The 26,771-nt window shown below is 47.4% G+C and overlaps 1 protein-coding gene across 1 annotated transcript in view; it reads right to left on the bottom strand.

Annotated features, from left to right (window-relative positions):
* Positions 1 to 11,586: 11,586 nt before the first annotated feature.
* Prdm15 (PR/SET domain 15) overlaps positions 11,587 to 26,771 on the bottom strand; it is a 57,002-nt gene continuing 41,817 nt past the window's right edge. Inside the window, 9 exon segments of the mRNA XM_032900348.1 lie at positions 11,587 to 14,695; positions 15,632 to 15,841; positions 17,486 to 17,566; positions 18,774 to 18,949; positions 19,288 to 19,371; positions 23,044 to 23,175; positions 25,201 to 25,320; positions 25,616 to 25,695; positions 26,403 to 26,566. Coding sequence (XP_032756239.1) covers positions 14,219 to 14,695; positions 15,632 to 15,841; positions 17,486 to 17,566; positions 18,774 to 18,949; positions 19,288 to 19,371; positions 23,044 to 23,175; positions 25,201 to 25,320; positions 25,616 to 25,695; positions 26,403 to 26,566 — 1,524 coding nt within the window. The 3' untranslated portion in view covers positions 11,587 to 14,218.

Raw genomic sequence — 26,771 nt, 5'->3', positions numbered from 1 at the left:
GGTTAGGAGAGCTCTGCCCTTGGGAACAGAAGAATGCCATGATAGTTGAGTGAATTTGTTATACCAGGATCTCGCCCCAGCCTGTGATGCTGGGTGCTATGGAACACCCAGAGGTCCTTAGCAGAAGTGGCCCAGTGGCCCATCCATTCTGGGTTGTGATCCCTATAAACTGTTATTTTTGTTTGTTTGTATTTAAATTTTCATTTTGATCTCTCTCTCTCTCTCTCTCTCTGTGTGTGTGTGTGTGTGTGTGTGTGTGTGTGTGTGTGTGTGTGTGTGTGTGCATGCCAGAGGCACCTGTGTGGAGGTTAGAAGACACCTCTCAGGAGTCAATTTCTAACTCAGGTTATCTGGCTTACAAGGCACACTGAGCTCTCTTGTCAGACTAACTACTTATACCCAATCTACGGTACTGTTATAGCCCCCAGGAAGTAGATGAAGCCAAACAGGATCCTGGCTAACTACAGCTGCAAAACCCTATTAGCAAAGGGATCACACCCAGAGGGATAGGGTTGGGTTGGACACATCTCTAGGGGAATAGAGCTATTGCAGCCTTAGCACCAAGCTCGCCTCTCCTTTGTTGGTAGTTCATTAGGCGTCTCATCAGTGTGTAGCTTAGAAGGAGGGCCAGATGTCTACTTTGATGCTGAATTCTCACCATATCCATAAGCTTGCCCTTATGTGAAGACCCAAGAAGTAGGAGATCTTTATGTCTGGAATGGTTCTGTCTCAATAATCCCCTGACTTTCCTCAAAAATACAATTATACATCTGTTGGCACAGCTTTTGTCTCTATTTACGATCTTTCCAATTAATTTTTTACTAGAGAGTGTGTCTACTTATGCATGTGTTTGATGTGTATGTAAGTAAGGGTGTTTTTCATGCCACAGCATGTGGAAGTCAGGGACAACTTTAGCAAGTTCTCTCTTTCCACCATGCTTTTGAGGCAGGGTCTTTTTGTTGTTTCTGCTGATGTGCTATGTGCTCCAGCCTTCAAGCTTCTGGAAGATCCTCCTCTCTCCACTGTTTGAACTTTTACACACACACACACTCACACTCACACACACACACACACTATATATATATATTTACAATATATTATATACTTATTATATATGTACATATTTATTAAATATATTTTTAATTATGTATACTTGGGGGTGCCTGAGAATGCAGGTGCCTTTGGAGGCCAAAGACATTGAATTCTCCTGGAGCTAGGGTTCCAGGGGGTGTGGACCACCTAATTTCTGTGCTGGGAACTAAACTTAGTCTGTTGAGTGTATGCTACACCTGGTTACTTAGTTCTTTAATATTAAACCCATTCCCCACTTCTTTCCCTATGCTGAACACCTACTTCTGTCCATAAGCAGTGGTGGTTTTTTTTTTATTTTATTTTAAAACTCATTGTTGTGGTTGGAGAGGTGGTTCAGTAGTTAAAAGCACGCATGCAGTGTGTACATATCCACACATGCAAACACTTATATGTATAAAATAAAAATAAATAAATCTTTTTTGAAAAGCTGATTACTATTTATTCTAGAGGCCAGCAAAAACACAACCAGCTTTCCTTTTTCAACAAATATACTATTCCATTTTATTTTAAAAAGATAGTTAAAGGCCAGATTGAACTTTCCTTAAGAAAGAGAGGTGGGTGGGGAGATAGAGGAAAAAAGGGAGGGAAGGGAGACAGGAAGACAGAAAGAATAACTTTATGTTGTAGCCCTTAAACACAACATGATAGTTTTTATTTAAAAAAAAATAACAATTCATTCAAACAAAAATAAAGAATAAAAAAACATACAAAAAGCCAAAAGAAGTATATTTGGGAGGGAAAAACAAATTTAAAAAATTTTAAAGGAAATGGTTACGAAGCCAAAGTCGGCCTTGTGTTTATAACTTGGTAAAATGAACCTCTCAGAATCAGGGCTTTGGGCTGCCTCCACCTGCTGGTGTCCTGACTCAGGAGCAGAATGCCTGTTTATGTGTGTGGTGCAGTCACTCCCTCTGTCCTTATAGATGGCCCCAGAAGTACCTGCTTACCTATACCCTGTGACAGCTGCTGGGATCAAATGAAAGGGATCTTAATGAAAATAATCTTTAGACGGTGTTTCCTCACGCCTGTACTTTATGACTTTCACCTCGTTTGTAACCTAGAGATTAAACAAAGTAGAGCATGTACTTTGTAAATGTAAATGGTCATTGTTAACTTGCCAAAAGCAAAGTTAGTCTCCATCATTAAAAATGTGACGGGGGGGGCTGGGGATTTAGCTCAGGTAGAGCGCTTACCTAGGAAGCGCAAGGCCCTGGGTTTGGTCCCCAGCTCCGAAAAAAAAAGAACAAAAAAAAAAAAAAAAATGTGACGTGGGGCTGGAGAGATGGCTCAGCGGTTCAGAACACCAGCTGCTCTGCCAGAGGTCCTGAGTTCAATTCCCAGCAACCACATGGTGGTTCACAATCATCTATAATGTGATCTGATGATCTGATGCCTTCTTTTAGCATAAAAGTATACATGCAGATAGAACACATGAATGAATGCATGCATGAATGAATGAATGAGTGAGTGAATGAATGACAGAAAGTTTAAGAAAAATGTGGCTTCCAGGAATGGGAGCTACGTTTCTTTAATCCCAGCACTCTCAGGAAGCAGAGGCTGGTGAAACTCTGTTGAGTTTGAGGCCCGTCTGTTGAGTTTCACAACAGCAAGGACTATGTAGAGAAACCCTGTTCTCAAAAATAATGTGGCTCTAGTATAAATCTATCCAGCAGAAAGCAGAACATCAAGATATGACGGTAAAATACAAACCATAGTTTTGAAAGATCTCACTGTATTGCCCAGGCCTGCCTGAAACCCTTCTGCCTCAGCGTCTTCTGTGCTAAGGATTGCAGGTATAAACCACTGTGCTTGGCTTTGTGTCTTTTGTTTCCTTTAATCTAAAACTTTACCCTTAAACTACTGTCCTTCATTTCCTGTATTTTCTTCATGCTCTGGTCTTGTGCACATGGGTCAAGTGTAGGGCATGTGCACATGGGTAGATGTGTGCAGTTTTGCCTGTGTGTTTGTATGTGTGCACACAGGAATGTGCAAAAGATGCTTCACACCAAGCCTCAGAGGGGCAGTCTAAGGCAGATGAAACATTCTAGCGTGATTCTCCTCTTTCTCCCCACCACGTTTATCATCTGGAATACTGTCAATATATGCACCTGTCTGTCTGGTGTGGATTTATTATGATGGACAGCTCAACATGACTATTAACCAATTTTTGAAAATTAACATCTAGGTGGCTGGCTCGGGAGTTAAGAGCACTTGCTGCTCCTATAGAAGACTCAAGTTCAATTCTCAGCACCCATATTGTGGTTCCAGGGGTTAAATATTCTCTTCTGGTCTCTTCAAGCACCCAGGCATGCACACAAGGCATAGACAGACATACAGACAAGCAAAACCCATGCATATATATAAAATAAAATAAATATTTTCCAAAACATTAACACTTAACAAAACTAAAGTCCATACCTATATTTGGTAAACCTTTTAAATATGTACATGATGAAAATATTAATTTGCCACATTTTTGGTACATTTGTAAAGATATACATCCCTTCTGTGGGAATAATCTTTGCAACTAGCCAGTATATGCTCACGGTTCTGAAAATGCACAACAGGGAGGAGCCTGCATGAGAAGCAGGCCGGAGAATTCTGGCTGGGTAAATATTGACATGGCTGGTGCCTGCAGGAACGAACACATCCTCCAGATGGGACACACCCCAGGTGTCCAGTACAGGTGGCTGGCGGCTGTAAGCCCTACGTGGGATGTGTTGTGTCTGTTACACTAAAAGCCACCCAGCTACTCTTTGGAACTTGGGCTAAGTATAGGACACTTATTGTGAAGACTCATAGCAGTGCCAACAATAAACACTTCCTAACTCTAAAAATAGACAGAGTAACTTTTTCTTCTGCTCTTGATGCTCAGCTAGAACAAAAGTCACCCCAAGAGCCACTGGCTTTGCTGCCTAGGGGACAACCAGGGGCCTGACTAGAAAGAGACCTGCAGGGAGCCCAAAGCAAGATGAGGTGTTTTGTCTCAGGAGTTTGAATCTTTACTTTGTAAAGAAAAAAGAAAAGCCTGCGTGGCTTTGTTCTGTTCTGTTTTTAATTTTATCTTTTATACGGAGATTCAGGTTAGCCTTGTAGTTGGGACAATCCTCCTGCCCCAGTCTCTCCAGTGCTGAGACTATAGGTATGCACCACCATGCCTGCTTGTTTTTTCTCAGCAGTGAGTACCAAAGCTCCTGGACTTTCCTATGGCTGTATTTTTGGTTTTGAAGGTGAGCTGTTTTGTCGCTCTTCTTTTCAACTTTGGTAGAGTACAATCTACCAAACACTATGCTTCGTTAGCGTAAATGGTTAAATAACTGTGGAGTAGCCAGTCTTCTTATATCTCTGCAAAGCAGTGTGTATTTATGGGAAAGACACATGAGGCCTCATTCCCAATTCCATCTTGGCTTCCCACCCAGACCTACTGGTGTTTCCAGCATGAAATTAATTTTGTCAGTATGCTGTGGTTAGGTAAAAGAGTTTTTAAAATTTTAATATACATTCCATTGACAATCTCTGTAAGATAAAAATATATAAGAATGATGACCACAGATTCAGTGAGGGTCCAACAGATAGGATCAAGAATCCAAGAATAACCCAGAAAACAAAACCTTCTGAAAATAAACATCCCCTTGCGTGCACACGCACACACACACACACACACACACACACACACACACACACACACAGAGTAAGAGAAGGGGAGGAGAGAATAAAACACGTTCTCTTACTCCCACCACCTGTGAGGGTTTTGCAAGTTTGCAAGCATACATTATAGGCTAGGAGCCAACACACATAGCTCAATCTTGTGATGTTCTCACACGTCTGCCTCTCTGTAGAAACAGAACCCAAGGCTACACTGTCTGCGCTAATTCAATATAGACAGCAGCAACCCAAGACTTAGTTTATGGGGCCAGAAACCTGAACTCCCCATATCCCTGCAAAACTCAGGTTCCTGAGAACTGAACTGTTAGGAGGCCTGGACACCTAGGTTCAATCCCTTGGATCTAATATGAAGAGAGAGAGAGAGAGAATCAACTCTCAAAGATCCTTTGATCTTTCTGTCATGTGTCAAATGTTTCTGAAGAGAGTGCTGACTTTTTTTATTTTAAATTTCTTTCTTTTTTAAAAAAGATTTATTTTATGTATATACGAGTACACTGTCGCTGTCTTCAGACACACCAGAAGAGGGCATCAGGTCCCATTACAGATGGGTGTGAGCCACCATGTGGTTGCTGGGAATTGAACTCAGGACCTCTGGAAGAGCAGTCAGTGCTCTTAACCGCTGAGCCATCACTCCCCTTAGTTTAAAAAAAAAAAAAAAAGATTGTACTTTCAGGAGTCAGAGAGATTCTTCAGTGGCAAAGGATAATTGCTCTTGCAGGGGATCAGGGTTTGGTTCCTAGCGTATACACAGTGGCTCACAGCTTGTAACTTCAATTCCAGAGAATCCATTGCCCTCCAGGGGCACCAATAGCAGGTGCAGAACACAGATATGCATACAGGCAAAACACACACACATGCATGCACGCACGCACACACACACATAATTTGTTAAAAGATTTTTGTTATTTTTAATTATGTGTATTCATGCGTGTCTATATGGGTACAGGTACCTGCAGAGGCCAGAGGCTCCCCTAAAGCTGGAGGTACGGGTGGTGCTAAGCCACTAGATGTGTGCTTGGGTTCTCTCTAAGATCAGTGAGTTGGTAAACACCGCACTATCTCTTCAGTGCCTGAATTGTCTCCCTGCTGTTATACCTGAGCTCTCGTCATCCAATAAGTGTGTATATTTACATGTCTGTCTATGTGCCTGTACATGGGCCATTTCCTTATGTAACCTGGAACTGCCCCAAACATGATTGTACTAGATGACCACCAAGTACAATGAATTTCTGTACATCCTATTGATAAAATAGACCAGTCAGAACATTCTAGAAGATCCCTGTGAACTTGAGTCGTATACAAATGAAGTAAGATGCTCTGGAGTCTTAGGTCACTAGTTTCCGATCACATATAGCCCTTCCAAGAGAGACTATTACTAAGCCTGTGGAGAGAGCTCCCTCCCCTCCCAGCCTTCCTGATAGCATGTGAACCCCTTACAGGTTCAGAGGGGAGAAAGTGTCTGAGAAACACTGGCTGCTGCTGAGATAGCCTAGGGGTCTAAGAAGTGAAAAGCTATTAGGCAGAAGGCTATAATCAGCTCTTCTTGATCTTGACCGTGACCAAGAACAGAGTAAGAGTGGGCACTGCCAATTACCTGGCACGAGGCTGCTTTGGTGCAGGAATACCGTGGGAGGATTGTACATTGAAAAATCCATTCCATCCGTTCCCTTCAGAACAGAATAAATCATGTCTGGGGTAGTTCAGCCATGTTTCTGTTCTTGCCTTCAAACAATGGCCCTCAAATTACAGCCGAGGGCTATAAAATGTGATTTGTCTTGAGATGAAGGCAAAGACGGTAGGCTCAACCGTAAGTCAGTGCAGGGGTCATGAGCTATCCACTAAGAGCTCTCACAGGAGCCTGCACTGCAGAGCAGTGTGCCAAGCCTCGGAGATGGAAGGTGACTTTGACAAATCAGTTCGAATGTTAGCTTTGACTCTACCTGAAGGCAGGTATGGAGGAGGCAGTGAATTGCACCCCAGTAGGGATGCTGGGATGTGGGGCCAGCACTACTAGTATGGCATAGGAGCCAGCAAAGTTTTTTTTTAATGTGTACTTCTAATGTGTGTGAATGTGCATGTGTGTGTGCATGTGTGTGTGTGTGTGCATGCATATGTGTTTGCATGTATGTTAGGACATGGTGTGTGCATGTACATTTTGTGTGGAGACCAGAATTGAACACTGGGTGTTTCTCTCAGTTGTTTTCTATCTATTTATTAAAACACTGTCCTGGAACTCATGGACTTGACTCGCCTGGGTAGTCAGAGGGCCCCAGAAGCTCTCCTGTCTCCACTTCCGGTGGGAATTACAGGCACGCACCCTCACGCTCAGCTTTTTTACATGGGTTAAACTCAGGTCTTTATGCTTACGTGGCAAGCACTTTATTGAGTGAGCTGATTCCCTGTTCCCCCATTGACATTTGTGTTGGTATCTATTAAATGAAAAAGAAAAAGCAGATTTCTTTTAAGGTAACTATTATTCAGTGCCACATTCACAGGTTGGTTTTCCCTGGAAGGTTTTGTCTTGTTCTGCTCTGACATAGGCAGGTCTCAAGTTTTCAATGCTCCTGGGCCCCCAGCCTCCTGAGCGTTGGGATCACAGCCTTGAACGTCTGCACTGGCTACTAGCTCTCTACACGTCACTTTTCTCCTGAAGGGCATCCAATAGCTTAACCTGTGTAGGAGCAGAAGACCTCTTGGAATTCAGGATTTCACACAAAGTACTAATGATGAGTGACCCAGCCCCACGGGCGGGATCCACTGAGACAAGGCCATGTGTGGATAACATTGCAGTGTGTTAACTAACCGTTTCCCCTCCCGATGGCTGAATCCTGTACCTTGTGTCTGTGCTTTCCAGTTGTCTTACATGGTCAGTTCAGGTCCCACTCCACCTCAGCCACAGCAGAAGTGCTCAGCCGTTGATACCTTCTACACCCTTTCCCCTTGGCTTGACAGCCAGCAAATGTGAAGTCAATTTTCTAGGAATGGTTCTGAGAATAACTCCCCAATGTTTGTGCAGCTTGGGGAAGAGAGAAACTTTTTTTTAAGCTCTAGGTCTTAGTATTACTCTATCATGAACTAGTTTATTCTGACTAGATCAGGTGGTATAAGAGTTAATAATAGGGGCTGGAAAGATGGCTCAGCAGTTAAGAGCACCGGCTGCCCTTGGAGAGAACCCGCATGGTAGCACACAACCATCTGTAGCACAATTTCCAGGGGATTTAGTACCCTCTTCTGTCTTCCATGGGCAATGTACAGACATACAAGCTGGCAAAACACCTATACTTGTACATACACATAAAACAAAATGGTCGGGGCTGGAGAGATGGCTCAGTGGTTAAGAGCACCGACTGCTCTTCCTGAGGTCCTGAGTTCAAATCCCAGCAACTACATGGTGGCTCACAACCATCTGTAATGAGATCTGATGCCCTCTTCTGGTGTGTCTGAAGACAGATACAGTGTACTCATATATAATAAATAAATAAAATATTTAAAAAAACAAAAAACCAAACGGCCCACTGGTACATACACATAAAATAAAAATAAATCTTAAAAAAAAAGAAGTTGGGTATGGTGGCACACACCTTTAATCCCAGTACTTAGAAGGTAGAGGCTGGCAAATCTCTGAGTTTGATGCCAGCCTGGTCTACAGAATAAGTTCCAGGGCAGTCAGGATTACACAGAGAAATCTGTTTTGACGAACAAAAAACAAAACAAAGCAAACAACAGTAACAACAAAAAGAATGAAGTAAGACAAAGCATAAGATGATGAAGCACACAAATAGGACCCAGAGCATGATGAACATGTGCACACACTCGTATGTGCACACTCACACACGCGTGCACACATATGAAGATACCCTTGGTGAGTAGGAGCTGTTCTTCTGTCACTGACCGTTAGTCTTTACTGGGCTGGGCAGGCTTAGGGGGATGTTGGTGAGAAAGTAAGGAAACAATCACTCCCTTCCAGCTTATTGAAGGGCAGGACAAAAGCACATAACCGGGGTAGCAGGTACTTACTCTCTGTGACTGCCGGTCTTGAGTCATTTGAAGAAAAGACAGATCGTTGTCTGAGTGGGAAATGAGAGCTTCTAGAAGATTCCTAGAAAAGGTATTTGAGCCATAATCTATGAGGCACGTGAGCATTATCAGAAAGGAGAGGCCTCAGTCGGGATGACTGGTTCAAAGCTGGAGCAGCATGAGGCCACCAATGGGAAGGAAGCAGGCAGGTCACCTGGGGTCCAGCATGTCACCAAACACGCTCTGAACACTTTTCCACAGTATTAGGGTCTTTGGGGATCTGGTGGCAGTTACATGACACCGAGGGTCCCACGGAGGGTGCTGGGCTTGGTTTTAGATGACATGATGGAGCACACATCTTTTTAAGTGCCACTGACAGCACGGTGATCCGTCTTTGGGGATAAGTAGCTTGATGGTCTCCTGGAGGTGAGAACTAAAGATATGAACTAGGGGAATCTGGGAGAATGGGAGCTAAGCTGTACACTGAGCGGACAATGGGTGGACAGAGGGGATGGCTAGGTCTAGGTGGCAAGACTGTGATTCCACAAGTTACATGTAGTCATCTTTATCATTCTTTGAGACACTGAGTGGAGATGGACTAGTATTTAATGCAACAAGAAACAGCAAAAATGGACTTCCCGTGGCTGAAGCCAATACACCCAGCAAATCTCTATCATCATGTTCTACCTACACGTGGAATATTCTAGAAGAGAGTTCATAGCCTGGCCAGCAGCTCCATTTCATTCTGGAAGAGAAGAGCTTATTGGGGGCTAAGCTCCAGACTTCACACATGTGAACAACTGCCAATGTCGGGATGGACGTGCATCCAACAAGCTAAACTCAGCAGGAAGTTCTTGGGTCCCCAGCCTCCCTTTTTCTGGAGGAGCCTCTCTAGAGTCACAGGTGAGTTTACTGTAGCAAGGGGTACCCTTACCCATCTGTTTGTGGAAGCGAGAGGGCAAGCATGTGAGGAGGGACAGCAAGATGCTGGGATTTGAGGTGCCTTATAGAGTCCTGTTTCCAGTGCTAGCAGCCTGTATACTTAAAGTCTCAGAAGAGTCAGTCCCTGAAGAGGGCGTAGGTAGAAGGCTGGTTCAAGCCGGACCAGCATCTTCATTTTAACCTGTCGACACTGATGTGTTCAAGTCACACAGAAACTGGTGAGAGAAGCCAGTGGGCCAGTTGGTTCTATTTCTTTGGGATCTTTTTACTGTATGCAGAGAGAACGTTAATAAACAATAACTTGGCTTATATACGTAAAGACCTGTCTATTGAGTATCCTCCCAACAGCTAAGGTCTGACTACATAGTACGCTGCAGCCATAGTCCCAGGGGATATGCCTTGAGCTGCCAGCAGACTCACATTGTGTACGTGCTGCTGGTTTTAAGCTAGTGGTTGAACTCAGTGTTTATGCTAAGGTTCCAGAGAAAAGCCTGGGAGGCCAGGCAGTATATAGCAGAGTTGTTTCCTTCAGGGAGTCCCCAAAAATCTGTATATGTGAAGCCTCAGTTCCAGTGGAGACCCCTGGATAGATTCTTCCCGTAAGAGCGACAGGTACTGACAAGGTGAAGCTGGCTCCAAGAAACCACGTATGCTGCAAATGGAGTGGAAATCCGAGCTGCTGTCCTCACCGGCACACAGACGGTGCGACCTTAGGCCCCAGATGTTAGATGTGGGGCTACAGGCTTAACATTTACCTGCTGGGTTGGGTATGTCCTCGCTTAGGCTATTCTGTGCCTTTATTTTCTCAAGTCTGAAAGGTTGTCTTTTATCTCAGTAGATACTATGCAAGTGTTGGGGCTGTAAAGATCTGGGACTCTTACAGTTGAATGTAGCTGCAATATGAGGTAGCGATGAGAACGTGGGCACTAGGAACACAAATGTTATGGTTCAAATCTGCAACAACGTCTCCTACAGACTATAGGGGAAAACTATTGACACAAGTTCCTGATACTACAGATAGGGCTGTTCCAGGTACCCAACTTCTCCTGCCAGGAAGGACTGCACCAACTGAAACAGGGAGCCCAGGTAAGCCCTCCTTTAAGTCCTGTCAGGTGTCTTCAGATCAAGTGTCTGAAAGCAGACATGATGGGGTACATTACGGTGCTAGTGGATCTGCTGTGGAAATGAGAAAGGACTGCACTGTCTCTCCCACTGGTACATCCAATGTCTGCTGAGTGCAGAGGGAAATACAGGCTTGGACCCACAGGAAGGGCCCCTAACTATTAAGGTTAAGTAGGTTTTACCAGCAGGAGAGCTAGCTGCTACTGGATGCTAAGATACATGAAATGTAGTCCTGGTGGCTAACTCCTCTGAGGACTGATAATAAAGGTGTTTCACAGTTTTAAAAAGACTCCTACCTGGACACAGTAGTGTATGCTTATAATTCTAGTTTGGGAAGTGCAAACGGGTAGGTTGGGGTCCGGGGAGTAACAAGATGACTGGAAATTCAGTCTAAAGCCAGCCTGGGCTATATGAGACTCTCTCTCAAAACAAACATAAAACACATAGAGACAAACTAGGACCTAGCACTTAATTTGATCAATATAAGTAAGGGGCCATCTGAGATCATAGGCCCACAGAGAAGCTTTGCCAAGGACTACCTGGTGGCCACTATGACCTCAACTTTACTAAGAAGCCCACATTGCAACTCTTGGGGAGGTTCTGACCCTCCATACCTTAGTGTTTCAAATGATCCAGACAAACCTCAGGACCGCGGGGAAATGAGACATCACCTGTGACAGGAGCCAGAGCCATTTTCAAAGATTATCAGGTACAACTCTATCATGGGCAGGAGAGCAGAGGGCCAGCGAGTGAGACACAGGTCACAGCACCTTTATTTACCCCCATACACACAGATGTGACATGAAACACCCAGAGTTACAGAACGGCCTTCCACAACCCTCAGAATCTATGGGGGTCAGAGGCACGGCCTCTGCCTGGACACCGACTGAGAATGGTGTGGAGGAGGAAAGCTCTGCCTTTCATGAAGGGCCACTCTCCAGCAGGCTGTCATGCCTGACACAGGAGAGGGCACCTGGTACAGACCCTTTCCCTGAGAATGTATCACTCGCTAACACCGTCCCAGAGGATGGAACCCAGGCTGCAACTGTAAGATTGATCCTGTCATGACATGTGACCCTATAGCATTATCATTCACAAGGTGTAAACAAAGTCTGGTACATTTATTTATGTGAACCTAGACATAGTCACAGGGCTTGCTGGACACATAGCTATGCCCACCTTAGACCAGATTTAAAAAAACAAAACACAACACCTGAACACTTCCTACCAATTAACAATGGTTTATGTATGCAGGGCACCTGGAGTGTGGAGATGCCTTTGTTTTGCCCTCCAGTTGCTATATGCAGAATAGCTGTAACTATGCTAAGACAACCTTTTTGTCTCAGTCAATGACTGGTGAGACCGTGTGTCCAGACACTTGGGGAGAAAAGGCTGGTTCTATCTGAGTTCCTGCTTACAACAGCAGGAAGCAGACGCCTCTGTATATTTAAGCACACAGTGGCGCAGGAGAGACTGTACAACCTAAGCTCTGTGTTTCAACAGGATCTGACGACCTGGCTGTAGGCACACAAATACATCTTTAAAAAATAAAAATGTGATTTCAAAGGCCTTTCTTTCAGTGGGAAGAGAATAGAAGTCAACCGCTAGTGATGTCTGCTTGAGCCCAGTGCTCATCTGGGCTGAGCTCAGGCATCTCTGAGGCTGTAAAGGCAGAGGAATTGTGGCTGGATTTTTTTTAAAAACAGTGTAGAACTATGGACTGCCCACGGCTTCCACGGCTTCCTGGAATAGTTTTATTTGGAGAACAAAAGCTGTATTTTAGAAAACAGTTCACCCCTAGGCCGAGTCATTTCATTAGGGTACTGTGTACAAAGTAGTTAATTATACACATAAATAAGATAAAAACAGCTGTCATAAATTAAAACGTCCACGAATTCCCAGCATGCCATCTGCCAAGAGGTGGGACTGGCCTGTGTGGGTGTGGAGAGGGTGTGGCCAGGTGACCATAGACCTGCAGACCTGTCCTCCAGCGTCACCTCCTTATGCTCCAACTGTGAAACACAAGCTCCAGCCTCATCCTCAAAGCTTGCTCTCTGGAACGAGGTGCTGAGAAAGTGGCATCTTGTGTGACATCAGGCTGACTGCAACTTGCCTTGTCCACTGCTGGTTAGTACCCATCTCTGCAGGATGACTGCCCACATATGAATCCATCCAGGGAACATGGGACCAAGGACAAAGTAAGGCAAGTTCACCTTTAAGTTCTTTTGTAGACATTAAAAACTGATGAGAGTGAGACCAAACTCTCTCCTCACCTCGCCTCTCCGTGTCCCTGGCTGGGCTGTGGACCTATGATGGCAGCCTGGCCTGTTGCCACTGGGACAGCACAGGTCTGTGCTAGCCATGCTCCCCTCAGAGCTGGGTGTGGCCAGTTTAAATCCACTGTCATGCTGACCTCTTCTGCTCTGACCGCCACAGGAAAGCACCTCTCAGGTATAAGTCACTAGCTACGCTTCTCTCCTGCAGAGCTGACCCTCTCCACTTCATAGGAAATTGGTCTTCAGATACAGCCACCTTTGGAATTAAGGCTTACACAGAAAGAAGACATGGGTTCACTCCCCATCCTTCACTCAGGGTGTGGCTACGCTGCACCGTGACACATGTGTGGATGGCAGAGTCCTGAGATAGCTCTGGAGGAGCACTGGGATTCAAGCGTGAGGGCTCACTTTGCACACAACTGTGTGCGGCCTCACGCAAGGCATCTGTGCACAACTGGACAGGGACCAACACCCTACAGTGCAAACGACTTTATCATATTAAAATAATAGAAATCAATACGCCACAAGAGGGCCATAATACATAACGTGGTTATGAAATAAAACAGACTGTTCATAAAAATCAATCAATAGATGTTCCCAAGATGTCTTTTGTGCCTGAGTGGGGGCCTCAAGATACTTCCTACAGGAGGCCTCGGGCCACAGCTCTGTGATATATGAACTGAGACTTCAGAAGAAGAGTTACTTAACTTCTCCCTGCTTGAGAATCCAGGAGCAAGGATAAGCCTGGGTTTGCGTCTGCGTTGCCTGAGAAGGCTAGCCATGTTTCAGTATCTCACTGGAGTGCTAAAGAAAACAGATCAAGTCTCCCTGCTCCTTGGGATATCATTCCTGCTTCTAGGATCCTGCTACCTGTGTCCCTGAGCCCCATGACAATTACAGACCTCTGAGGGTGACACTGGTCTGGCCAGGCTGTACCACCTTGGGGGAACACGTGGTGGAAGCACCTGCTTGCCAAAAGCTGACAGGTAACTGTGATGCTAACCTCTGTGTCTTGACGTGCGGACACCCTCCCTGTTTGGTGTCCAGCAAACACAAGACCTCAGAGCCCCCCGCTGCAGCTCGGCCGGTTCTGCAGCCACGGATCAGTAGCTGTACATCTGCTGCTGCTCATTCTGGACCTGGGGTTGCACCGCCTGCTGCGGGGCTGCAGGGGCCTGTGGCGGCTGCAGTACATCTGTCTGGGGCACGGCTCGCCAGGTGAGTGGGTGCTGCTCACTGAGCTGGTTCCCCAAGGGTGTGATGGAGTTTACCAGGGTGGTGAGGTTGATAAAGTGGGCCACTGACTGAGGGTTTGTGGCTTCTGGCTGTGGGTGGATCTGGACATCATTTTGACGGTTGTGCAACATGGCGGAGCCACTGACAGTGTCAAAGGTCACAGTCAGGATGGAGTTATCTAGTTGTAGCTGGCGTTCAGGGTTGGTAAGATGTCCAACAGCCACTGGCTGTAAATTGGTAAACTGAGTTCCAGCTGCAGTGGTGATGGGGGTCACGGTGATGTTGGTTAGGCCAACAGAGCTTGATGGAGCAGTCACATTGGGGTCCCCTAGGGTCACCACCACCTGTAAGAGTCACATGGAGAAAGAAACAATGAATTGCTTCTACAAGAAGGAGAGAGAACCTCCCACAGCACCCACAATCTGTGCTAAAGTTGCATGCTCAGGCCAAGGAGTAAGGCCTCCGCTGGGGAAAGCAGAGCCCAGTGTCCTTGGGGAATTGCACCAGTGGAAGAGAGGAAGGAAATATGGATAATCCTCAGGGGTAATGCAGGAATGGAAAATCAAGCAAACATTAAATGGATGAATCATGCTTAGAGCTGGGGAAGACAGTAAAGTGCTCACCACTGATTCAAGAGGCCCTGAATATGCTATCCCCAATTTCTTACTCACTCTGTGTCTTATGTGTGTGCGCGCGCGCGCAGACACACACACACACACACACACACACACACACACACAAGCATGTGCCCCAGAGAGTAAATATGAAAAGGAGGAAGCCAACCGTTTCTTTTCATCCACCCCCTGGTTCGCCTGTCTCAATGGCAGCCACAGCTGCAGCTTCCTCATACCTGGTGCTGAAAGGCAGATAGATGCATGCAGGTTTACTGCAAAATCATCATCTCCAAAAATGAGACACGCTTACGGACATGGGGTTCCAAAGTCAAGTGATATAGACTAAGCTAAGAAGAGACTGCCCAGAGAAGCCAGCTCAGTGGCTGGCAGCTGTCCAGGCTCCTCTTGGCAGGGCCGTTAGGGCACCCCAGTTGGGAATGGTATTATTTCAGTGTTTCACTGTGTCACACTGTTATTAAAAATGACATGTGTGATCTGGAGGTCATGCTTGGTATGGTTTGCATGAGGTAATGACTACTTGGAAAGTGAGGGTGAGAGTTGGAACCTCTGTGGACACACCCCTGTGGACACATAATAGGACAAGTCCAGAGGAGCTTCCCCTGCAGAGGCAGCTGTCACCGGATAGAAACGAAGGCACCAACCAACCTGCTGGATGCTCTGTACAGCAGAGTTTGTCTCGTCGCCCACACTGCCTGTGAACTCTGGCTCCTTCTCGGGGTATTCGCTGAAGGTGGTGTCCTCAGGCACTGCGGCCCCTGCCTCTTCCTCTGGCTTCTGCTTTCTCTTGTGGCTGCGTTTGGCAGCCTTTCCGTGCTTACCTTCTGCCAGTTCCTCCTGCTCTAGGCCCAGTGCAGGCTGTGAGGAGATTGGTGTCAGAACCCACCAGGGCAGTGGGTCGAATCTGGATGGGGGCCAGGGCAGCGTGTACTGCCTTAGACACAGCCACAGGGCATCAAGCTGTCATAGGACGTGGCTTTGTGTTCAAAGAGAAACATCTTGAAAGGAGAACTATTTCCCTCCTGGGGAACTCAGATCAAGGGAAGTCCTTGTGAGCCACCACCCACAGCAGGAACACTGGCTGTAAATGTTTGACTAAAACTCTGCAGACTTTTTCTGCTGCTTTCTGTGCAGCCTTATTCCTTTGCTTACACAGCTCTGAGAGTGCTGGCAAGATGGCCTGTGACCAGCATAGCTGGAGGGCAGGGGCAGGGTAGTCCTACTGTCTTCCTTAGGGTAGACAGACCCAGCAGCAGCTGGCCAAAGTCTGGTGTTGGAGAAACTTTCGTTCCCACCATCACCTATGAACTGTCAGGCACATAAATGGCTCACAGCAGGGCTAGGTGTGGATTCTAACCCATTCATTCCATAGGCCATGGACACCTGAACTCATGGGGCACCCATTAGCACAAATCAAAGCACTCGGGTACAGACTTAAACACTGACAGTGTAATACTCTCTTTATGATTAAAAATAAAATTATCATAAAAATACTGAGTATATCCAGGCATTATGGTACACATCTGGGATTTTAGTACTTGAGTAGTAAAGGCAGGAGGACTAGGAGTCCATGGCTAGCCTTAGCTACATAGCAGGCTCAAGATCAACCTGAATAGCATGAGATCCTGCTTCAAAAAAAAAAAGTATTGAGTAAAATTTCCTTTAAAATCTAGGTTTGGCCAGGTGTGGTGGTGTACACTTCTAATTCCAGCCCTGGGGAGGCAGAGGCAGGAGGAACTCAGTGGGCTTCAAAGCCAATGTGGTCTATATATTGTTCTAGGCTAGCCAAGCACACACAGTGAGGCCCTGTCTAAAAAGAAAAGAAAAGTCTAGGTTTGCCTAATATGGTTAAGTTTAATAATCATAATAAAATTCCTAAAAATGATCAATTTTAAAACAATTTTTAGGTTTGTTTTATGTTTTTTCTTTTTCTCCTTTTTCTTTTTTTCAGAGTTGAGGACTGAACCCAGGGCCTTGCACTTGCTAAGTAAGCACTCACAACTGAGCTAAATTCCCAACCCGTTTGTTTTATGTGAGTGTTGCTTGCATATACGTACGTGTGCCACATATATGCACCATGTATGTGCCTTTGTGCCCACAGATGTCAGAAGAATAGTGCTGGAGTCCTAGAACTAGAGTTACGAATAACTGAGCCATCGTGCAGTTGCTGGAACTGAGCCTAGTCCTTTGAAAGAGCAACAAGTGTTCCTAGGCACTGAGCCATTTCTCCTGCCCCCCAAACTTCCTGTTTTCCTAAGATGCATGCACTGAACATCTGAACATCTGAATTCATAGCCACGACAACAAACCAAGATATATTCTCTTAAGGCTCTGGGAAGGAGGGCAATCAAATCCCAGTGAGACTATGCTGCTGTACGTCATGGTCAAGGGGGTCGGTGTGTCTGGGGCCTGCTCCTATATGAGGTCTGTTCCTTTAGGGTCCCCTTGGTAAGTTGAGTTCTGCTCCCCTCACACTCCAGCCCTGCAGATGTGTGCGCTCACCTGGACAATGCCGATGGAAGATGCATCGATGGTGGTGGTCTCGGGGAGGTGGTCCAGATCGTCAATCCGAACAGCGAGGACCTGCAAGGGGCAGAAAACAGCAGGTAGGGTTGTTGTGCCACCCAATGGCTGCCCTGATGATGCAGGAGGAGTCCAAACTCGCTGTGCAAGGTCCACTGCTATAGGAGACTGGCTGCTGACAAACTCACCCCTGCTTCTGACTGCCAGGCTCAGGACTGACTGAAACTATTTCTAGAACGCTCTCTAGGGCATCCCCAGCCCTGTCCTCTGACCCCCATGCAGTGTTATCTGACCTGGTGGGGACAACTTCCTCCTTCTATGGCCTCCATGACATGTGCTGTCTGTCAGTGAGTGTACCCTATGTCACCACAGGGAGCTGAGTGAGCTAAGACAGAGCAAGAAGCTTGTCCTACAAGGAATCTCTAAAAGGTGGTTTCTATGGGCCAAACACTATACCCTTCACATAATACACGCAGCTACATGCATGCCGGCTTTGTGACAAAGTGAGGGCCTAGTCCTTTATTAGCCCTGCTCAAGAGGGTGCTTAGCATGCAACACTCACACCGTGACCTCTCCCATGAGCCACACGGCCTCCCAACAACCCCGCTGTCCTGTCAATGGTGAACAATACTCCGGTCAGCTGCTTACACTCACTACTTATGTCCTAACTGGGAACTAAGTCCTACGTAAGGCAACAGACACAGCACAGGGAAGAAAATGAATGCCCAGGGAGGCATATGAAAGGTGAGCTGCCAAAGAAACCAGGGGTAGGGAAACTGCAAGGCTGAGGGGAAGACTGCACATCTGACCTCACGCCAACGGCCCTTCTAGCTGGTGCTCAGCAGAAGAGAGCAAAAGTGTAACTTTATGTGGCTTCGTTGTGAAAAGAAGGTGGTTGGGCTGGGGCCAAGTTGACTGAGTGCTTTCCTAGCACGCATGAAGCCCTGGGCTCAAGGCTCAGCACCACATGAAACTGGGTGTTAAGGTGCACGTCTGCAATCCCAGCACTCGGGGAATTGGAAGTGAGAGGATCAGAAGCTCAAAGTCATCCTCATATACATAGTGAGTTCTAGGCCGGTCTGGGCTGCACAAGCTCCTGTCTCAGGAGTGGAAACAATGACATGATTCAGAGACGTGAGATTGGGGCTGTACCTCAGGCTCACACTGCACCAGGACAGAGGTGTCTCAAGCAGAGCAGGCACCCCCAGCCCACGGCAGGGCCAGGACATGCTGTGGAGATTTGGGAGTGGGTCCCCACCAGGCTAACCTCGGGGTGCTTGCGCCGCATGTGTCTGCTCATGGAGGCCCGGGTGGACACCTTGGTGCCACACAGCTGGCAGCTCTGTGCTTCCACCTTGTCATGGGTGAGCTGTACGTGTTTCTGAAGCATGTACTCCGTGACGTACTTCTTGTCACACACGGAACAAGTCCACTGCTTGCCTACTTCTCACACACGTAAATGGGGTAGAAAAGAGAAATGCCAGTTGACAGAGAGCTACTAATGCTTCACTCATCTTCCAAGCCAAGCATCTACCATAACGTCTCTTCCTCTCGAGAGAGCCATCACCTGGGCAGACCAGCAGGATTCCCCTGGCCCAAGACTAGCAGCAACAACTGCCCATGGTCCTTGAAGAATGGACTCTGGGAAGGCACAGTGGGACTTAGGGGCCAAGGAGCGGGATTAAACCATGACAGTCCTACTCTGCCAGTGTTTATGAAATAGAGCAGGTGTTCTCATCACCGCATACTGCACAGTCGACCAGCCTTGAGACTCAAGTTACCTGTGTGGATGAGCTTGTGTGTCTCCATTGTATTCCTCTCACTGAACGTCTTCCCACATAACTCACACATGAAGTCTTTAATTCCTGCAGGAGAAATCATGTTCGATATCACAAGCTTAGTGAGTTTTTGGTGTAAGTGTACACAGAGGATATCTCAGTCTCTTCATGCTTCGGGATTTATAGTACTTCAGGGTAATGGTAAATTGTCAAAAAATCAGTATTTCAAAATTTACCCAGAAAACTGTTGGCCTCATATTAGGCCTTTACTCATATTTTTTAAATGACGAGATTTGTGAGGGCCTGAAAACACAGATGTAGAGAGGAGAATCCAAGGTGAAGACAGCAACAATTTCTCTGAGCAGGGTAATTTACCTATACCTCTACTTAGCCTCAAAAAGCCTTGGGTAGCTTCTGAGACACACAGTGAGAGACTAAACATCAAGAGAAAGCCAGGACCCAAGGCACGAGCGGGATGTCTCCATGACGGACAGCAGAGCTTCTGTGGACACATGAAGAACCAGGGACTTTTCACTACTGACCAGCACACCTCCAGGACAAGCATGATCAAGCAGAATCATCCCAGGATGCAAGGACAACTCAATCTATACAAATTGACAAATGTGATATGGTCCATCAACAGGACGAAGGCCCAAAAAACTCTCACGATCATCTCTCAGTCAATGCAGAAGAAGTATGTGATAAAATCAAATGTCCTTTCAAACTAAAACACTGACAGAGCAGGTGCAGAAGGGTCATACCTCAGCACGAGGCTATGCATGGCAAATCCACAGCCAGCATTGGACCAAAAGGGAGACAGTGAAGTAGGCTCTACTACAGTCTGAAAGGAGACAAGGTATTGGTTCCCATGCTTGTCTGTCAAGATAGCACCTCAGGTTTTAGCACAGCGATTATGCAAGAAAGAAACAAAAAACAAAAATGCAGGAAGAGTGGAAATCAAATTGACCCACATGTACACAGCATGTCTCCATGTGGGAAAGCCTGAAGACTCCCTAAGATCTTCTGAACTGATAATGAGGAGAATTACGTAACACGAAAAGACAGCACATGAATGTGCACACAAAGAACTGAAGGTAAAGACGTGGCCCTGTGGGCTGAGTGCTCATCTGCGTCACAAAGCTCTTGGGTCTGATCCTGTGCACTGCACAAACCAGGGGCAGCAGTGCACACCTCAGATAGCAGAGACAGGGGATCAATAGTTCCAGATCATCTTTAGTTACAGAAGGAGTTCAAGGCCAACCTCTTGAAATAAAAATTAACATCAACAATGCATATCTGCTGGGGAAGAAATCACAAAAACATACATCATCTGCACCTATAAAGATATTACGAAGCCGGTCATTTTGTACAGTAAATACACATTAGATAAAAAAGAAAATTCCTGCGAGTCAGGGAAGTTCAGGCTGGACACTTAGCGGATTCTAAGAGTTAAAGAGAAGAACACCGTATTCAGGACAGGGACTCTGTGCTCAAGTCTTCAGACACACCAGAGCGTGACAAAAGCACGCAGTCTCTTGTCAGCACACACACACACTACTGGGGAGAGAGACAAAGACACTAGGCTAGTGAACCAGCACATCCCTCAAAGTCACAAGATCCTCCAGGTAACAGTAAACTTAAAGCACTTAGGAGCCCAGCCCGAGGCCGCCGCCCAGCCTTCCAACAGAGAGAGCGCGTGCCTCCCGTGCACCGAGGCGGCTGAAGCCTGGGGAGCAGGCTGTAAAGTGTGATGCCAGCACTGCTTCAGACTATAAAACACAAGCCACTTTTATTTAAAAGGAAGTCTTTTCATTAAAGTATACTCTATTTTTTTTGTTTTTTGGTTTTTTGAGGCAAGGTTTCTCTCTGTAGTCTTGGTTGTCCTGAAACGCACTCACCCTGTAGACCAGGCTGACCTCAAACTCACAGTGATCTGCCTGCCTCTGCCTCCTGAGTGCTGGGATTAACAGTGTGCACCACCACCTTGTGCCTTAAACTGCATTTTAAATTAAAACTCATGAAAGCAATTACACAATAGCTACAAAGAAACAAATACCTAGGATATCATGAAGTCAGTGAAATGTTCCTACAGTGACAATTGAAAGCATGACAAAAACCACTGCGGCACCAAACACTGCCGAGGTGCTTCACGCTCATAGACTGCGAGAATGAATACTGTCAAAATGTTCACTCGACCCAGGGATTTACACCAAAGACTTCTTTACAGAATGAGAAAAACAATGCTGAAGTTTGATTGAAAGCCTGGCAGAAATTACAGAAATGACCTGGAACGAAATGGAAAGAGCTGCAGGTACCAGTACCTTTGTTTGAAGACACTATAGGGTCCTAAGTACAAAAGCATGATGGTTCTAGCATTAGAAACAAGCACACGAATCTACGAAACAGACCACAAGACTACGCCATGCACGTAGAGCCAACTGGCTCTCAACAACTCTGCCATGAAAAATGGATGACCACCTGCAGAAGCTGCAAACTTGACTCTAACCTCTTTAAAAAACCAACTCAGAATGGATCAAAGACTAAATATAATACCTAAAAGAGAACTTAGGAGAAACATTTCAAGACATCGGTACAACAATGCTATCTGAGATGAGCCCTAAAGCCCAGGAAACAAAAGCAAAACTGTACATCACACCATGAAACTTCTCCAGAGCAAAGGAAACAGCTCAGAGTGAGGAGACAATGGACAGAGTGAGAAAACACATTTGACATATGACAACAGTCATGTCAACAGTTCATATGAACAAGCCAACATTTTACAAACAAGCAATCCGAGCTAAAAACCAGAAGTTATTATAATAGACAGATATAGGAAAAATACTATCATCAGCTACCAAGGACATGAAAACCAGCACTCCAATGAGGAGCCAGCTCACCCTAGTTAGAACGGCTATTATTAAAACAAAAACATGCCAGGGGTGGGGGTGGGGTGGGGGTGGCACTCAGGAGGCGGGGGCAGGGGCAGAGGAGGCAGAGGCAGGGGCAGAGGAGGCGGAGGAGGCGGAGGAGGCGGGGCGGAGGCGGGGCAGGGGCAGGGGCAGAGGAGGCAGAGGCAGAGGCAGAGGCAGAGGCAGAGGGGCAGAGGGAGAGGCGGAGGCGGAGGCAGGGGCAGAGGCAGAGGCAGAGGCAGAGGAGGCGGAGGCGGAGGCAGAGGCAGGGGGAGGCGGGGAAGAGGCAGAGGCGGAGGCAGGGGGGCGGGGAGGAGGCAGAGGCGGAAGCAGGGGAGGCGGGGGAAGAGGCAGAGGCGGAGGCAGGGGAGGCGGGGGAGGCGGGGGAGGCAGGGGAGGCGGGGGAGGGGGGGCGGGGGCAGAGGCAGACTGATCTCTGTGAGCGGGAGGCCAGCCTGGGCTACAGAGTGGGTTTCAGGACAGCCTGGGCTACAGAGGGGAGTGGGGAGAGAAACACTAAAAAGATGGAAATAAAGATGTCACAACTGGTGATGATGGGATAGGTGTGTGATCCTTTGCAGAAACCGAGTGCCCCAGTGTGGCTCCGATCTCCTGGGGTCCAGCCAGAGACCTTCGGCAAACCTTTAAAAGCATGCCTGGCGCAGACGTTTACAATGGGGCTCTACTTGTATACAGGGTCACAGTGCTCATGAAGTAAGGGAGCTCCGAGATGCACAGCCTCATCCCACAACAGCCAGCACAGTAAGCAAGCCTGGGCTAGGAACAGAGAAAGCCCAGAGGAAAGCGCTGTCTCACACTAGCTCGGGGCCATTTTGAAGAGGTGGGACACCTGTGTGCCGTTTGTAGTGCTTGAGCATGTTGACCTTCTGTGCAAACTTGCGGTGACATTCCTTGCACTCATACTCCTTGATGCCTTTGTGCAGCTTCATATGGTGGCGCAGTGCATGCTTGGTCTTCATACCTGCAGGGAGCAGATCAGTATGAGCGCCTCTCGTCCCACTCCCCTGAAGCACCCGTCTGAACCCAGTGGGCACAATATCCACAGACACAGAGTAGGCAGGGGACAAATAGGCTGTGGCCTTATCTCAGAGAGTCCCACTCCACCAAACGCAGAAGGCCACTAGAGATTTACTGTGACATTAAAATGACAGTGTGCTGACAACAGCACCTGAAGTGATAGGTGTATAGGAAGTATAGGAAGTCTATCTTGATGACATAAATGAGGACACTAGACCTACATTAAAAAAAAAAAAAAGCCACTCTATTTTTAGCTGGGCAGTGGTAGTTACGCCTTTAATCCCAGCACTCAGAAGGCAAAGGCAGTTGGATCTCTGAGTTTGAACCCAGCCTGACCTAAAGAGTAAATTCTAGTATAGCCAAGACTACACAGAGAATCCCTGTCTTGAAAGTGTGTGTGTGTGTGTGTGTGTGTGTGTGTGTGTGTGTGTGTACACGTGCATACACGTATGTGCACACTATCGAGGTCGGAGAGCAATTCTCCAGTCAGTTCTTGCGACCCTGCAGGGTTTGGGGATCAGTCATTACACCTGTGTCGGAGCACCTCTACCCACCAAGCCATCTTGCCAGACGGATAAATTTAACTTATTGCAGCCAATCTTAGGCACTGAAACAACTCAAAATCACAGTGACTTCAGGCTGATGATGAGGAACGGGTGAAGCACCCTCATCAGCCACGACCCAGCTGGGTGAACAGCAGTGGTCACTGGCAGCGCAGTACACCCAGAGCGCTCACACACCAGGGCAGGCAGAGTGCGGTCCTTCGACCCTCCAGCAGACAAGCCAGCAGTGGTATCACACTGAGTGAAGCAGTGTGCCCAAAGCCCCCTCTCAGCTCCAAGCTCAGCTGGACGATAGCTCACCCAGTCCCATTTTGTCACTATCATCTTCACCTGCCTCTCCCTGTGGAGAGCCTTCAGGCAACCCAGCTCGGACACAGGGCCTGTCAAACCAGAGCCAGCAGAGGGCGCATGAGCTCCACCCTGTGTCTCTCAGCTGCCAGTGCCTGCCTGCGTGTCAGGCCTTTCTGACTATGGAAGATCAATTTTACCTTAATTCCCACCTCTGCCCAATCTTCATATTAAAAATTTCATATATCTCCCACCACCCAAGGACAAAAACCACAGGTGATGAGAGGTTCAGCCAAACCCTGGCCACCCATCAGACTATTCTTTAGTAACTCTTCTTAATCCCTCTTGGGCCATCTCCACATCAGTGCTCAAACAGTGGCACCAGTATTGCCCTCTGCCACTGCTTGTCTGCCTGTTTTGCAAAGGACTGCAGTCAGCTGATACAAACCTCACCCCCACAGTCCCAACACCTACTCATGGTCTCATGCATGCATGCATTCATGCATTCATGCATTCATTCATTCATTCATTCTCGTAACTGCTATGCTGACTTGTGTATGCCAGGACTGGAGACCAAGTGATATGCCAGACAGAGCTCCCTGGTCTCACAGGGCTGCTCTTCTACGTGAGACTGGGGGATGAGAGAACCCACACAGTATGTGGTGAGAAGGGAAAGCTAGGGAGAACCAGACAAAAAGGGGCTTGAGGAGAGAGGTTGTACTCAAGGTCATCCTTGGCTATGCATGGAGCAGGAAGCCAGCCTGGGCTACAGAGACCCTATCTTAAACAATAGATCATCATCAACTTGGAACATCCAGCTGTTCTTGCAGGCCATACAGATGTCTTGTGGATGATTTTGTGGTAAGTGATGTGATTTTGAGAAAGATTCCTGTACCTGGGACCCTGGACCTCCTTTGCCAAAGAGACTCTCGTGATTCCTAGCACCCCACCCCACCCCCCAGGTGAAGGCACAGACTACATCTATGCTCAGGTCTAGAATTATGATCATAAGCAAGCTGAGTGCAAGGCTGAATATGCTCTAGTGGCTTGGGGTGTCCCATGACTCCAGGGGCACCCTGTGGCCCGCAGAGACCTTCTGGTGCTCCAGGCACACCCACCTTTCCCGCATTCGGCACACAGGTACTCCCGGATGTTGTCATGCACACGCATGTGCTCTTTCAGCATGTCCTTCCTGGCAAAGGACTTTCCACACTGCTCACAGGCGTGGCTTTTCACACCTGTAAACAAACACAGCAGTGCCTGAAAGCCCCGCCCGCGACAGAAGAGGTCTCAGCAAGAGGCACACGCGGGCTGCCTTTCAGCCATGTTCCATGGAGTCATTGGCATGAGAAGGCCCTGAGGACTGGAGTGGACACAGGTAGATCAGAAGGATGTGCTGCAAGTGGCAGGGGAAGCCAGGATGAGAGCTACAGAAGATGTGCTGTCTGTACATGGAGCCAGGGAGAGTGGTGGAGCAGTCCTGGTGCAGGGGCAGGTGAGCTGGCACCAAACATCACTGCAGCAGCGTGTTACCTGTGTGGATGAGTTTGTGGCGCTCCAAGTTCCCGATGCTGTTGAAGATCCGCCCACAGATCTCGCAGGGGTGAATGTACCTGAAAGTAGAGGCAACGCGCAGGAGCTCCACAGCCGCAGGGCTCATCCCCTGAGGGCTCGCCCACTGTGAGGGCCTTAGCTGCCATGAGGGGTCCTCGCTATGAAAAGCTATGGGAGCTCCTTTATCAATGGAGGTGAGGCAAAAAGCTGTTATGATCTCAGCTTCTGTAATGGGCTGAACTGTGTCCCTCCAATTGCTGTTGAAGTCCTAGATAAGGATGTGGCTGTATGTGGAGACAGACATTTATAGAACAGATCAAAATGGAGTCACCATGGTGACCCTAATCCTTAAGAGGAGGAAACAAGAGATGGACATGTACAGAAGGCTGAGCACGAGAACACAGACGATGCCATGCGCTAGCCAAGGAGTTTAGGGGAACCCTGAGATACTTGATATGAGACCCTTGCTAGGACTAGGAAGTATGAGGTGAATTCAGTCATCCTGTCGCTCACTACACAGCCCTGGAGTGACTTCTCACATGGGGCAGCATAAGTGAAACCTATTTAGGATGGAAAGGTGCTGGCTTGTCAAGTAGGCCAACATACTTTACTGTTAGAATCCTGTGAGGAAAAAGATGAGGATGAGAAATGGGGCCTAGGAGGCCAGAGGAAGAGCAGGTGCCCCAAATATCTGGCATAAGGTGACCCGGGTGATTGGCTAAGCCGAGCACTGCTTTGCCTCTCCCTCTTCCGCACAGAGTCTTACTTCTGCACGTTGGGGTCAGGCAGGTTCTCTCGGTGGATGACCATGTGGGCGTGGTAAGTAGCCTTGAGTGCAAAGCGTCGGTGGCAGATGCTGCAGCCATGGCCCTTCTCCTTGTGAACCTCCATGATGTGCTTCAGGTATTCCTTCCCACGGCCGAAAGTGAGCTGTAAGGGCACAGGGTGGAGGCTGCTGACCCGCGGCATCCTGGGCATCTTTACTACCTCCACTTGTATCAGCCAGACACCCCAGCAGGGTCAGTTACTCATGCCAGGGAGGGGGCTGGGGCGGGATCTGCACAGAAGCTGAATGTTTAACAGGAGAAGCCATGGAAACTCAGGCCACAGACTGCTTGGAGCTCAGTCGTCCTCC

This window comes from Rattus rattus, chromosome 4 (genome assembly GCF_011064425.1).
Source record: "Rattus rattus isolate New Zealand chromosome 4, Rrattus_CSIRO_v1, whole genome shotgun sequence".
Taxonomy (NCBI): Eukaryota; Metazoa; Chordata; class Mammalia; order Rodentia; family Muridae; genus Rattus; species Rattus rattus.
Note: the sequence above shows the minus strand (reverse complement) of the source record. Positions and strands in the feature narration are given on the sequence as shown.